The sequence below is a fragment of the Pectinophora gossypiella genome, chromosome 12 (genome assembly GCF_024362695.1).
Source record: "Pectinophora gossypiella chromosome 12, ilPecGoss1.1, whole genome shotgun sequence".
NCBI lineage: Eukaryota > Metazoa > Arthropoda > Insecta > Lepidoptera > Gelechiidae > Pectinophora > Pectinophora gossypiella.
The window spans coordinates 4,585,892-4,599,271 of record NC_065415.1 but is presented as its reverse complement, the minus strand read 5'-3'; the positions used below and the strand labels follow the sequence as shown (position 1 = coordinate 4,599,271).

At 36.5% G+C, this 13,380-nt stretch overlaps 3 protein-coding genes across 4 annotated transcripts in view; 1 reads left to right on the top strand and 2 right to left on the bottom strand.

Annotated features, from left to right (window-relative positions):
• Nucleotides 1-1,932, bottom strand: part of LOC126371517 (uncharacterized) — a 36,483-nt gene extending 34,551 nt beyond the window's left edge. The window contains exon 1 of the mRNA XM_050016837.1: nucleotides 1,770-1,932. The gene's annotated coding sequence lies outside the window, so the exon portion shown is untranslated. The remainder of the gene's footprint in view (nucleotides 1-1,769) is intronic.
• A 105-nt stretch (nucleotides 1,933-2,037) lies between these two features.
• On the top strand, nucleotides 2,038-7,825 carry LOC126371554 (transmembrane protein 230-like). Of its 2 annotated transcripts, XM_050016879.1 has the most exons (3): nucleotides 2,038-2,103; nucleotides 6,176-6,266; nucleotides 7,132-7,825. In XM_050016879.1, the coding sequence occupies exons 2-3, from the start codon at nucleotides 6,239-6,241 to the stop codon at nucleotides 7,494-7,496; spliced, it is 393 nt and encodes a 130-aa protein (XP_049872836.1). In that variant the 5' UTR covers nucleotides 2,038-2,103; nucleotides 6,176-6,238; the 3' UTR covers nucleotides 7,497-7,825. The 2 variants fall into 2 exon arrangements, with proteins under 2 accessions (XP_049872836.1, XP_049872837.1); XM_050016880.1 differs by lacking the exon at nucleotides 2,038-2,103 and having other exon boundaries at nucleotides 6,138-6,266.
• Nucleotides 7,826-7,939: 114 nt separating this feature from the next.
• Nucleotides 7,940-12,802, bottom strand: LOC126371470 (dnaJ homolog subfamily C member 21). Its single transcript, XM_050016780.1, has 7 exons — nucleotides 12,335-12,802; nucleotides 11,797-11,941; nucleotides 10,851-10,998; nucleotides 9,884-10,098; nucleotides 9,482-9,706; nucleotides 8,864-9,205; nucleotides 7,940-8,606 (listed from the first exon to the last, which is right to left on the bottom strand). Exons 1-7 carry the CDS (start codon nucleotides 12,523-12,525, stop codon nucleotides 8,070-8,072), a joined length of 1,803 nt encoding a protein of 600 aa, XP_049872737.1. The 5' UTR covers nucleotides 12,526-12,802; the 3' UTR covers nucleotides 7,940-8,069.
• Nucleotides 12,803-13,380: the final 578 nt, after the last annotated feature.

Sequence of the window (13,380 nt, the reverse complement as noted above, 5' to 3'; positions counted from 1 at the left end):
AATTTCAATACTTCTTAATTTTGTTTGACAAGTCCTTTTGATGAACTTTATAAAAAAACCTTGACCTAAATCCTACCTGGTAATCCAAAAAAAAAATACGATTTATTAAAACCGGACCTTTAGAATAAAGAAATAAGACGATTTTTTTTTGCCCCGGGGTTCCGGTAGCTTTAAGCTTTGAATGGGGGAATGTTGAATGAACCGCATTCAAAAGCTTTGCGTTTTTGTAGCTTTAAAAAACTATGATTCAGGCAATAGTCCGATCATATTCAACCTATTCAAAGACATTTGCATGGAATACATTATTAAGAAAAAAATTGAGTTAGATGGTTCATGGCGAAGTTCACTCTTTTGGGTGTAAAAATAAAGTAGAAATAATAGGAACCTGCCTATATTACTACCTTATATTTGTCATAATATGAAAGATAATTTTGGTTTCTTTTTAGCTCATGCATTATGTACCTATTCAAGGTTGTTCTACTTACGGTAGAGTCTTGTAGTTTCAGTAGATATTTCATTTAAAGGTCCAAAAGTTGCTTGAGAAACTTATTCTTATTAGTATTAAAGCAGTAAGGTCGAATGTTATTCTTATTTGACTGTTTGTTTAATCGTCATTTCTTATTCAGTATTATAGAGTATGTAAGTAACTGTAACAGGAAATAGTTTGAAGATGATCAAAGGTTCGAAGTACCTAATGAAAATTACGTGCAAAAATGTAGGTATACGAGTAAATTATGTCTATAAGTTCTTAATATTAAAAATAAAAAGATGGATCATTTATATCGACAGCCAACCGGCACAATACCATCTTCCATTCTTCTTACGCATTGCGGATTCCTCTATCGAAGTCCTTTCTTTGTTGTCTTCTGTGCGAAATTGCGTTGAAATTATAATGTTATTGCGATGTGAAATCTTATTAGAAACCAATTCACGTAAGTTTGTATAGTACCTACTTTAGTAAAGTCAGAGTTATGCGTTATTAGGGGTAGTGTAGCGTCAATAAAATAACTAGATGTAAGTCTAGGGAATGACATACTTATGATACCGTAGTCCAACAGGACAGTCGCTCATAAAAGTTATTAAACAATTTCACATAATATTTATTATTATTACTATTAGGTAATATTTTAAATTCGCTAGATAATTGTCAAAAGGGAAAATTGATTCGCAAAATATGGAATCAAAATGCAGTCGTCAGTTGTTAAGGTATAAAATGGTCAGCCAATCTGTTTCGTAGAATTTAATCCAATCAATCTAATAGCTCTATTTGAGGCTATTTGCAGGTAATATCAAATTCTAACAGATTTAGGCTGTAATCACGCAATGATTTTGTAAATTAGACCTATTAATATTGCTACAATATAAACGCAACTTCCGTCAGTTTTCCTGCGTGTTTAGCATAAAGGAATGTTAACACGAAATCATAAAATGTCACACATATAGGTACTATACAATAAATTATAATATTTATAGATAGAAAGGTTATAAATTGCATTAGATATGTGCGGGTTTACTTTCAATTGTGAGTTGTAGAATAGAGAAGCCGTAAGGAGGGAAGGTCAGACACAATACGCTACTTGTCATTAAGGGATTAACCTCTGCCCTTATTTTGCACAAAGGGAATCGGTTGATGTATTGCTCTTTTTGTCATAATGCAGCTTAGCGACCCTGCGTATGACACAGGGGAGAATGTTTATAGTAATAGGTGAATCGGATGTGGCAGTGAAAAGCGATTCAGGGCGGACATGTCAATGTATAATGGACGGTACCTTTTGAGAGCGAGCCCCGTGTGCGAACGCCGGCGTCCGTGGCGCTTTGCCCCCGCAGATGGAGTGGTAGTGTAAGGGTGGTGGAAGCGCCGGAGGCTCCTGGCCGCAGGGGCCGGCGTTGCTGTGCGCAGCGGGCGATAGCGCGCGTGTACCTCGGAGTCGGTCTGCCGGCGGAGTGGCCGGCTGCCTGCTGTCACCGCCGGGTGCGCGCGCCGCCGCCGCATCCAGCGCGCATGCGCCCGCCGCCCGGCCCACCGCCTCAACTTAACCACCATACACCAACACGCAGTCCCTACATGTGCTATATTCGCCTGCATTTGCATAAATATTCGAGGTGAGCCATGATTTTGTGGTGTTTTCCATCAGTAATGGTTTGTAACTTGCATGCTACATTTTCTGTTCTTTTGACATTGCCGCCATTTTCGTAGCTCGCTTGATTTGGAATGAACTTTTGTTTACAAGTGTACCTACCTGCCGCCTACCCGGTTTGAATGATTCAGTGGGTACGTCTTTAAACAGTTTAGTTGGATAAGCTTTCAAGTTAGTTATTATGTTCGATGGGTCTAGATTTGTTAGCGACACGCAGAGGGGTGTCGGGATCAGCTGTTCGCAGTGGGGCGGTATCGATTGGCGCCACTTTCACCTAGGGCGCGAACTTCCTTGTTTTGGCGGGCAGCCAGATTTGTATGGCGTCCGTTGTTACCATGCACGCCACATTATCGCCCTCTATATCTACTACTTACTTTACTTAGCTAAGTGATATCTGATGACTGGTCTAGCGAATTTAATCTGCTGAAAGTTATCACTACGCTAAAGCAATTAAGCACTGCGGTACATTTCATGTTGTTTCTGTTAAAAGATATCTTTGTTGGTAATGAACGGATAATGAGAAGTTGTGTCTGTATGTTACAACAAAGAATAGACTAATAACTGTCCAGTAATGTTAGTCAGGAACAAAGGGAATGAAAGAAAAATATGCGCTAATAAATAGCCCTCTAATCCACGAGATACACGGAGGGTTTTGTTCCGCTTGAAAATTACGCAAATAATTTTGCGTTATCTTTTAATCCAATTTATGTTTTAAGTAAAGGTAGGTAACAATTATCATGTTAAGAAATTGTATGTAGACACTAGGTATTTCAACTGGTAGTGTTTTTAATTATTTACTCAGCTTATTAAATTATACCTAGTACTTAATAACATTTTTTTTAATAGAGTTAGAAAGGAGATCATCGGATTTCGGCCCAGAAGTCAAAGTGCCGGCCAAAAAATAATTTTGCTATATTCCGTTAGATATTATCCACCTGAGCATTTATTACTATGGCACCAAAGCTGTAGGGTCAATATCTTCGGTTTTATTCGAATTCAAAAAACTGTATTTTTCATACATTTTTGGTCAAATTGTAAAGTGCCGGCCAAGTAACAATAATGGTATATATCCTTAGAACTTATCCGTCTGAGCATTTATTACTATGGCACCAAAGCTGTAGGGTCAATATTTTCGGTTTTATTCGAATTAAAAAAACATGAATTTTCATACATTTTTGGTGAAAATGTGAAGTGCTGGCCAAGAAACAATATTAGTATAATCCGTTATAACTTATCCGTTTGACCTTTTATTATTAGGGCACCAAACGTCTATGACCATTATTTTGACTTTTGTTGGACTTTACGTTATAGTTTCTGTGTGAAAAGTGCCGGTCAGCAAAAAACACATGTCAAAGCTATCGAGAAGATACCTGTAAACATTATTCACTATGATAAAAATGTGTATGACCATTAGTTTGGCTTTTGTTAGATTAAAAAAAAAACTTGATTTTTGATTCATTTTGTAAAAAAAATATAATATAACAGGCACGTTATGTAAAGGATCGTCAAAATGTTTATTACTATGGAATTAAACGTCTATGACCACTATTTTGGACTTGATTCGATATTTCAAAAATCTGGTGTTTAGGTATCTATGTACCTACACTTTGGCGAAAAAAGTTTTTATCTGGTGATAATGCAACTATCTTGCTAAAGGCGTAATATAGTCGTCTTTTTAACACATTTTTATAAATTAAAAATAGGTTTGCGTTTACGCTTTAGAAGCTACTTTTTTTTAAGAAAAGTGTGTATACAAGGAAAATACAGTGGGGTGATAGAGGTACTACGTTATCGGCCGAGTAGCACCAGGACATTGTGATCGGCATACATGCAAAGTACAACTGCCCGACTCCTGTCTTCCCTAACAGCTACTTCAGACGTCATGCCAAAATACGAGTTTCGTCACTAGATGGCAAGCTTATCTTTGGAGGGTGGTAACCATCTACGGTCATAATAATTCAACCTAAACTTAGGCCGTAACGTTGAGTGGAATGCAAAAACTACAGCCAACGTCATACCTAAAATCAGATGGTATTAATATAGAAGTTCACCTATCAACACACAAAACAAAAACACAAAATCTGACTAATAACTAGTCATTGGAAAAGCTCTGCTTGTTGTCATTGTTAAAATGTATAAAAAAATAAAGATTTTAAAAAGTCCAATAAAAGCCAAAGTCAAAATAATGGTCAAAAATGTTTTGCGCCAGATTATTAAATGTTCAAAGTTGTATTAAGAGTCGTTTGTAATCCGCCGTATCGCAATTTTTGCCCAAAGCACTTTATTTTTAAACAAAATAAATAAGAAATCAAGATTTTCAAAATAAAATAAAAGCCAACCTAATGATCGTACACGTTTGGTGCTATAGAAAAAAATGTTAATAGGCATCTACTCGACACTGTCTACATGGTATTTTTGCTGGTCGGCACTTTTCACATTTGAACTAAAACGTAAATTCCAATAAAAGTCAAAATAATGGTCATAGATGTTTGGTGTCATATTAAAAAATATTGAGAAGCAACTATTAGACGGATTCGACGTATTCTTTTCGATTGCCGGCATTTTAACATATTAACCAAAACGGAAAGTCCAATAAACGTCAAAATAATGGTCATAGAAGTTTGGCGCCATACTAATCAATGTTCTAACGGTCCTTTGTAATACGCCTGTATTCCCTTTTTCCAAACGGACATAATATTTTTTTTTATAAAATGTATGAAAAATCGTGATTTTTAAAATCCAATTAAAGCCAAACTAATGGTCATACACGTTTGGTGTCATAGTAAAAAATGATCAGAGCAATCTACTCGAAAGGTTCGACACATTTTTTTTCTCTGGCCGGCACTTTCAAATTTGGGCCGGCCAAAGTATGGAGAGCCGATGATCTCCTTTATTTTCTTTGTAATTGTACCTACCTACTTCATAACTTTCAATAGCGAGAGTTGGTTGCTTATATTATTGGAGCAATTTACATTTTAGACGTTCGAAATTTAAAAAAATAGGTGATGATTTAACTTTTTAAAAGCTCATGGCCAGTATATCAAGGTGCATTTGTCCGCTGCAGCGACGCATTGGGTCAAGGCAGCGCCGCATTTAGGATCTGTGGTCTCCTAGGTTACACTTGTGGTGGGGACCCCATTGATTCCATGTTTTTAATTTTCCCATAAAACTTTTTTGAATATAGGGAATCCTAGTAATTTCAGCTCCAATTCACCTCACATTGGTAAGTAGAAAATTAAGTACCTACATTTCCATCTATTCCTACGTAGGTAGTTTTCTAAATAATTATTATGCCTATTTCTGGGAACAGTCCTTTTGTCAGTGATGTGCCCTTCCCGGGCAGTAAAAAGGCGCAGAAGTTACGTAAAAAGAACTTTTTTAGCTAGCCTTTAGGCAGATAGAATATAAGAAAGAAGAATTTGAAAACATAGCTGCCAGTGTCTTTACTATTAAAGAGTTTTTACATCAGGAATATTCCCGGGAACGGCACGTAACTGTGGGCCCCTTTGCGGCGAGGGCCCTTAGGCTACAGCCTGTGTAGCCTATGCTTAAATGCGGCGCTGGGTCAAGGGCATTTGAGCCCGCAGTCTCCTGCCACTATGACGCAAAGGATATGGTTTTTCTGTGGCAAACTGCCAAATATTTAAAACGTCCTTTCAGATAAACGACTACTGGTGTTAGTTATTTTGGAGCAGTGCATCGGAATTTATTATGTAGATTTGTTGAATAGCGTTTTTGGAAGCATTTTTTGAGATACATACGTAATGACGCCAGATATCCCTAATGGGGTGGGTAGAGCCCAATTTGTTGGAAGACAATTTACTCCTTTGTTTGAAGACGGTTAAAAATGCAAATATAAGTACTTTTTTTGCACATAACGAAGAAACATTTTAAGCCACAGACTTATTCTGAGTTTTAAACATAAGTACACAAGAAAGAATACAGTACAATATAGCACTTAGTATCTAGTATTTTTTTAATCCGCTCCCAATCTAACATAGTAGATGTCTGATGAATTGAACTTTGTTTGTTGGCAGGCAGTAGGTAAAGTATGGGTGGCTGAGTGAACGTGCTGCTAATCCGCAGCTATCCCCGTTTAAATGACGCTTTTACTTCAACATATCAAAGGTGAGTCATAACCTAAAGAAAAACATTTTACATAATGGTTTAGGTACAGGTTAAGTAAACGTTGAGTGGGTAGGCCGAATTTCTTTCCATCGCACGAATACACGAGCTCTGCTGACGATGGCCGAGGACTTTTTGTTGATGAAAGTAAATATTATAATTTAGTGAAGTTTACTATTTGGTTACCTTACCTGTCTATCATCCTTCTATGACCAAATAACTTTAGATAAACAGCTAGACATAATCATTATATCCCTGTGCATAACACACACGGTATGGTAAGCAGATGAACACATTGTACGTAGGTATCTTCCTACTGGTTTTTCATTGTTCCCAAAACTTGTAACAAAAACTTACTATAGTTGTTTCATCGGCAAAAACGTAAAAAGTTACAAATACAAATAGGATGTATGGCACCAAGTCTTTGCTTTCAAATGAAACGAAATCTAATCGTCAAAGATCCAGCGACGGCTAGAGAAAAAAAAAAACTGTCAACAATCAGCTGACACTGACTGACAGTTTGTTTATTGTGTTTCAGTCGGCGTTCGTCTTGAAAACGATAATCGATCGAAATAATTAAGTGATTCCACAATTGATTACTTCGCTCTTGATTATCCTGACGAGCAAGAGACTGGGGGTATTTATCGTTACAGTATTTAAACTTGCACCAAATTGTATAATTAGGTTACAAACGGTTACAAATCAATAACATCATTGATACAAATAGACTGCCACTATTGATCCGGCCGAATTCTTAATAATTAATAGATTTAGACGATGCGATTTACAAAGGACGTCCTTTAGTGGTGTTTTACAAAGTCTGCAAGCGAGTCGTGTTTCTGTAATCATACATTTTTCATATTTGCAGACCACCTGACCAAATTGAAAATGTCCCGGCTGAGATTTAATAACCGCCAGCGGGATGGGTACTCGAAGGTCCCGACGGACGACAGCGGCTTCTCTGACGCCCAGTTCGAGATGCCGCCTCCGAAGATACCTTGGAAAGCGATCTCTTTAGCCACATTCCTGTTCGTCGTTGGAACTACGTTGCTTATAGTCGGCAGTCTCATTGTCACTGGACACATTGATACCAAATACTCCGACCGTCTGTGGCCTATGATTCTGTTAGGTGGAATCATGTTCCTGCCAGGAGCATATCACATAAGAATAGCATATTACGCATATAAGGAGTATCCGGGTTACAGCTTCGCAGACATTCCAGAGTTCGAGTGAATGGTGCCACAGAAGAATATTTTTGTGTAGTTAACATGGGGGAACCTCCAGTCAGATTTGATTGTGTAGAGGTAGACACCTCTTAAAGAGATTTGTCTGTTGCATATTGTTAATGTACATTTGCCACTCTACTATGTAGCAGTAGTTATTTAATTACACTATGTTGTTGTTTTTCAGTCAGAAAGTTTGTAAATAATCAAATAACATGTTACTACATATTAACAATATGGACTATAATTCAATTAATTGTAATGATTAAAATTTCTACATACCTTGTGATTAAAAACATAAAAGTTAAAACTAACATTTGTGTATGACCATGAAGTGCAATTCTTTATTTCAATGTGAATGTGATTTACATGTTTAAAGTTACCTAATAAATATTATATTTCTATCTTAAATAACAGTTTGTCTTAGTCGTTAAAGGAAATGATACTGCAACATTCAATAGGCATACTTTTAATGATGACAATGATCATAATTTCAATAAATAGATTGATAAGTCAATTTACAACTTGTAAAGATCTTCACTGATTAATTCATACCTTTAACCTATCTAAATAAATTGCCGGTTTATCTATTAGCTCTTTTGCCTTTCTTAGGTTGAGTGAAGCTAGTTTGTGGGAGGGGCACCGAGTGCCCTGTCTTTTTTAAATGTTCAAACAATTTATTCTTAGACGGGAAGTCTGTTTGACAGACTGCACATCTAAGATTAAGAGCTGTGCTCGAATCTTCTGTTTCAGTATTTTGAGTTCTAGGCTTCCTATCTACTAGCTTCTTTGTCTTTATATTTCTTTGAGCTTTGGGTAATGTTGGTTTGTCTTTAGGCAAAGCTGAATCTCCAAGTGCATCATCTGTGGGTGTTGTACTTGAGACTTCACATAAGTTTTCTGTTGAGGTCTGAGATTGGGATCCTTTCTTTAGACTAGCTTCCTTTTTAGCCTGTATCTGGCTCTTCAGCATGTTGAATTTCTTGGCTTTCCTACTGCGGGAGGGCCCCTCTATTTCATTAAAGCTCATCTCGTCGTGACTATCATTGCCCTCACTTTCCGGCATTGCGATAAATGACTTCTTTTTGTTTTTCTTCTTTTTCTGGCTTTTGGGTAGTGCCTGCAAGTGAATTTTAGAAACTATTTTGAAAGGACATATAGGTCACACAAATTGACTCTATCATCATCTCCCTAGCATTATCCCATTACTCACAGGTTCCGCTTACCTAACCTAAAGATTTTATAAATACTTTATTAATTAAAAACACACTGTAATAAACAAACAGTGTAGTATAATTAATAGCCCCTAACATAAGCCCTGATGGTTCTACTTCAACAAAATCTGCTTAAAAATAACATTAAAGCTAGGTTACTAACCTGCACTTTGTCAGAATCGTCACTAAGAGTTTCCCTGATATCATTGTCTTCTATGTCAGATGTAGAATTTGCATCCTCTTCTTCTTCGGTCTGACCATTCACTTTCCCTTCTTCCTTTATAGGAATTTCTACTTCATCATCATCAACTTGTTCATGATCTGAAATATCTATATCATCCTCCAGGGTCATATTTGCAACATTTTCCTTATGTTTCTTACTATTTTCGTGGTTTTCAAATGACTTGATATTTTTAAATAGCTTATTACAAGCAGAGCAGTATAGATTTCTCATAGCTGCTTTAGATTTCGAAGTTTTTGCTGTCGTTTTCGATGTTTCACTTGCCTGCAAATTTGAAATTTCACTTAAGTGTATTTCCCATAATCAATGTTATCAACCAACCATAGTTATTCTATTGCATTACACTGTTACAATCTATCACGACAAAATGATTAATTATGTAACCCGCGCCCGCCATTTTGATCCATCCCTGAAAAGGGCCCTTTAAAGTATCCTTGGGGACTGGTATGAAAATTTAACGATGATCAATTGAATTAAGATTTGAAAGTATAACACTTAACACTCTTTTAGCATTTATAATATTGGTTAGGATAAAATTACCTCTTCAGTCTTAGAACTCTCCTCATTACTGCTTTCCATTCCACCTTCACTAATAGTGTCATCATCAGATGATAGGCCGAATTCTTCTGCTAAAAGTGATTCAATCTCGCTAAGTTTCTTCTGGTACTCTTCACTTTGTATAAAAGAGGTTTCACCTTCCCTTTTCTTTGCTTCTTGTATTTCCTTCTGCCTCTGAATTATCCTGTCCCTTCTCATTTGTTCTGCCTGAAAAGATATAACAATTAGATATATTTCTGCTAGATGCTTTAGAAAATAAACTATCATAGTACTTTTTAAGATGAGTCATATCCATGCCTGGAACAAATCATACCAATAGATTTTTTTAGCAAGCATTTGTTCATAATACACCATATATACTTGATATGCTTCATAAGCGCATACCTTTCTCTTATTCTCTTCGGCCTTCTCCTGTAGCAGCCTGGTGTGTTCAATGACCCGTTTGTCCTTCCTCCGTACGAAGCTGACCAGCCTCCTGATCTCCTCGTTCCGCTCCTTGCGGGCCTTCTGACGTATCTTGTTATTTTCCTTCTCCATCAACTTGATCACTCTACGGTTGTCGCCTTGCTGGATTTCGTATTGATCCAGCCACACATAGCCTGGAAATTACAAAGAAATTATTGAAGAAAACCTTCTTTGACAACAATTAGATTATTGATTGTTGATTGAGGAGCTCGGTGGCGCAGCGGTAAACGCGCTCGGTCTGCGATTGTTGAAGTAAAGCAACTTTCGCAGAGGCCGGTCATAGGATGGGTGACCACAAAAAAAAAGTTTTCATCTCGAGGTCCTCCGTGCTTCGGAAGGTACGTTAAGCCGTTGGTCCCGGCTGCATTAGCAGTCGTTAATAACCACCAATCCGCACTGGGCCCGCGCGGTGGTTTAAGGCCCAATCTCCCTATCCATCCATAGGGAAGGCCCGTGCCCCAGCAGTGGGGACGTTAATGGGCTGATGATGATGATGAGATTATAATGTACTTAATTTACTACCTATCGTTTTTACAGTATTTTGGGGAGAGCAGACATGGTAAGATAAGCAGCTGGACATATTCTACGTGTTTTACGGTATTAACTGGATCAAAGATAAATTATAAAATGTTAATCTAGAAATAGAAGCCAGTTCAAGGTGATAAAAATCCATATTATTATATTACTTTTTGACTTATTTTCGAATTTTAATTATTATTTAAGTAACAATCATATGGTTGAACACTTTTATGGATGAAGTCACTTGAACAGTATTTCCCGTTATATATTTATCGTTTTGATGTTTCGTAAATGTATCTCATTTGACTAAGTAGTAAAAGCCATTACTAAAAGACCAGCAGAGTGGTTAAAATATGAAGTTACTTACTTTTATTAGTTGAGAATGCCATCCAATATGCATAGAACTCATGCACTTCCTCGTAAGGAGTAGTGGAGTTTCCAAACTTGGGTATTTTAGCCACGTCTTCCGGATCATCAAGGAAATCTGTCTCCTCTGCTGTCAGTTTGGAGAATACCTGCAACATTCAAAATAATGGGCTTCATTTTGGTTTGGTAAGAATAAAATTCATACAGAGCAGTTAAAAAAAGGTGGTACGCTTGATCACGGAAAAAGTTATTGTCACAGCAGTACACATTTACTGAACAATGTTTTGTAACAATAAGAGAACAATAAAGTTTGGTACGCAACAGAAGTAGGTTTCGAACAAAGGCTAGGTACAGAAAAGTGTTGAAACAATACAAGCTTCTCCCATTTCAACTAGACAACTTTTTATTCAAACCTTCTGCTTAGGTACATTAAAACCGGCATTGCAATTAAAGAAAATTAATTACCCTTCTCTCTTATCTAGTAGATTTATTGCTCAGTACTAAATATTAAAGGATAGTCTTGATTGGTTTAGATAAATGTTTGGTAAATTAATTAGATGCACCTTCCTTCCTTTTTGTGAATTTAAGGTGCAGTATATCCTGACACTTCTCTAGTGTGAAACTCACAATTCACACCAGAGAAGTAAAAAAAGATATAACAACTCAATCAAACCTACATTGAGTGTTAAGTTCATTAAGGTAACTAAGAAGAGGCAAATGTGAAGATGTTTTTGGTATAATATATAGTGCCAAAAAATTAGTAGCACCTAACATCAATGAATGCAGCCAACTAATGAGGGCTCTGTCCTACATGCCTTTAAAAATAGCCATATTAACTGCTTCTGGTCAGTCAACCGATCACATGATAGGGCACATAATGAAAAAAAAAATGTTTATGCCATGCAAGCAGCAGGCTATCAAATTTCAATATTGGTATTTAACTCTACCTCTGCATAGACTCCATAGAATCCCTGAGGATCGTCCCCGAATCCTTTGTAGCAGGACGGACTGAAGTATGGGTACACATCCAGACTGTCATCATTGTATGAGCTGCCAGCACCACGCAACAGTTGTTCCCTATGATTGTCATACCTGAAAAATAACCATCAAAATATTCATGCATTAATATCTTAAGTGTGGATGTCCATAAATGGAAAATCTACCATAATTTGTTCTTGAACATTGTTATTTTATTATGAATTTTGTAAGTATGGTCATTGATGTATTTTGGGAAATAAGAATGGATTTGGAAAGAGATCTTCAAATGGAAATAAATTGATAGTTTGTTTCAAATAATAAAACATTTTTATTAATTTGGGACTACAAATTACACAATACGTCCCGATAATTTAATATGTATTTTTTATTAATAAGTAATAATCGGTACACGACTGAAATGAATAATGATGCATCTAATTTAGTGATTCCTAACAGCTGTCATAAGAACTATTAAAATAAACGTAGGTATCTTACAAGAAAACTTACCAGGCTCTCTCTTGAGGGTCTGAGAGGACTTCGTAGGCATTCTGGACTAGTTGAAACTGTTCTTTAGCTTCTACAAGATTATCCAAGTTTTTATCAGGGTGCCACTGCAGTGCGAGCTTACGATAAGCTTTTTTGATCTCAGAAACGCTCGCTTCCTTCGCAATGCACAATACTTCGTAATGACACTTCATTCTGCTATCATTATATCACTTTTTCAAAATAATATCCAATTACAGCTACGTTTCAACAAAAAATAATATAACCTACTGAATCATTTATCATTAACGATTTTATCGCATATAACGCAACGCACTACGATGAAACTACAATTAATTGATAAATATTAAAGCGAATCAAACACGACTTTAAAGTTAACGTAGTTAGTCCTAACAGAAGAAAAATATTATCGATCTATTTTGAAGAATTCGCAAAACTCTCCTCACAAAAACGACGTCCATGCTGCTTGTCCTGTTTTTTTTTTTTTTTTTGGTTTGGTTTTCCCCGAAGGGTAAGGCAAAGGGAACTATGCCCATACAGCCATGTCTGACGTATTTTTTTTCTTGATGATTAATGAAATGATGAAAGGTGATGATGATGAAACCTAAGCCCCCACCCTCGGAGTAGACTCCTACTCCGAACCCCAAACGAATTAACTCAAAAGTCCGCATAAACTTTTGAGTTATGAAGCGGCTTTCTGACACGAAGCGAAAATAGGCAGATACACTTTGTTTATTGAATACTCCAATATAATAACACTCGCGAATGTCTTCCGACTAACTTAATGCGATCATTAACCACAAAACACCACTTCGTATTAATTATTTAGATTATTCAATGAAGAAAGCAACTGTCCCGTTCCCGCCTCCCCGCTGCTTGTCCTGTTTGATACATTTTTTTATCAGTATTGCTATTTCAAAATAAAATTTACCTCACTTAATTCTATGAAATGACGTGTGACGATGTTAAAATAAATGGAGTGCGTGGGGATTGGTGTGAATTAAGTGTTTTGAATGTTTTCTGAAATAAAGCTTTATTATTATTATTAT

Coding starts and splice junctions, on each gene's coding strand:
- LOC126371554 (XM_050016879.1), top strand. CDS start 6,239: ATGACGCTTTTACTTCAACATATCAAAG. Junction 6,267..7,131: donor TTTACTTCAACATATCAAAG/GTGAGTCATAAC, acceptor TCATATTTGCAG/ACCACCTGACCAAATTGAAA.
- LOC126371470 (XM_050016780.1), bottom strand. CDS start 12,525: ATGAAGTGTCATTACGAAGTATTGTGCATTGCGAAGGAAGCGAGCGTT. Junction 11,942..12,334: donor GACCCTCAAGAGAGAGCCTG/GTAAGTTTTCTT, acceptor GTTATTTTTCAG/GTATGACAATCATAGGGAAC. Junction 10,999..11,796: donor TCTATGGAGTCTATGCAGAG/GTAGAGTTAAAT, acceptor TGAATGTTGCAG/GTATTCTCCAAACTGACAGC.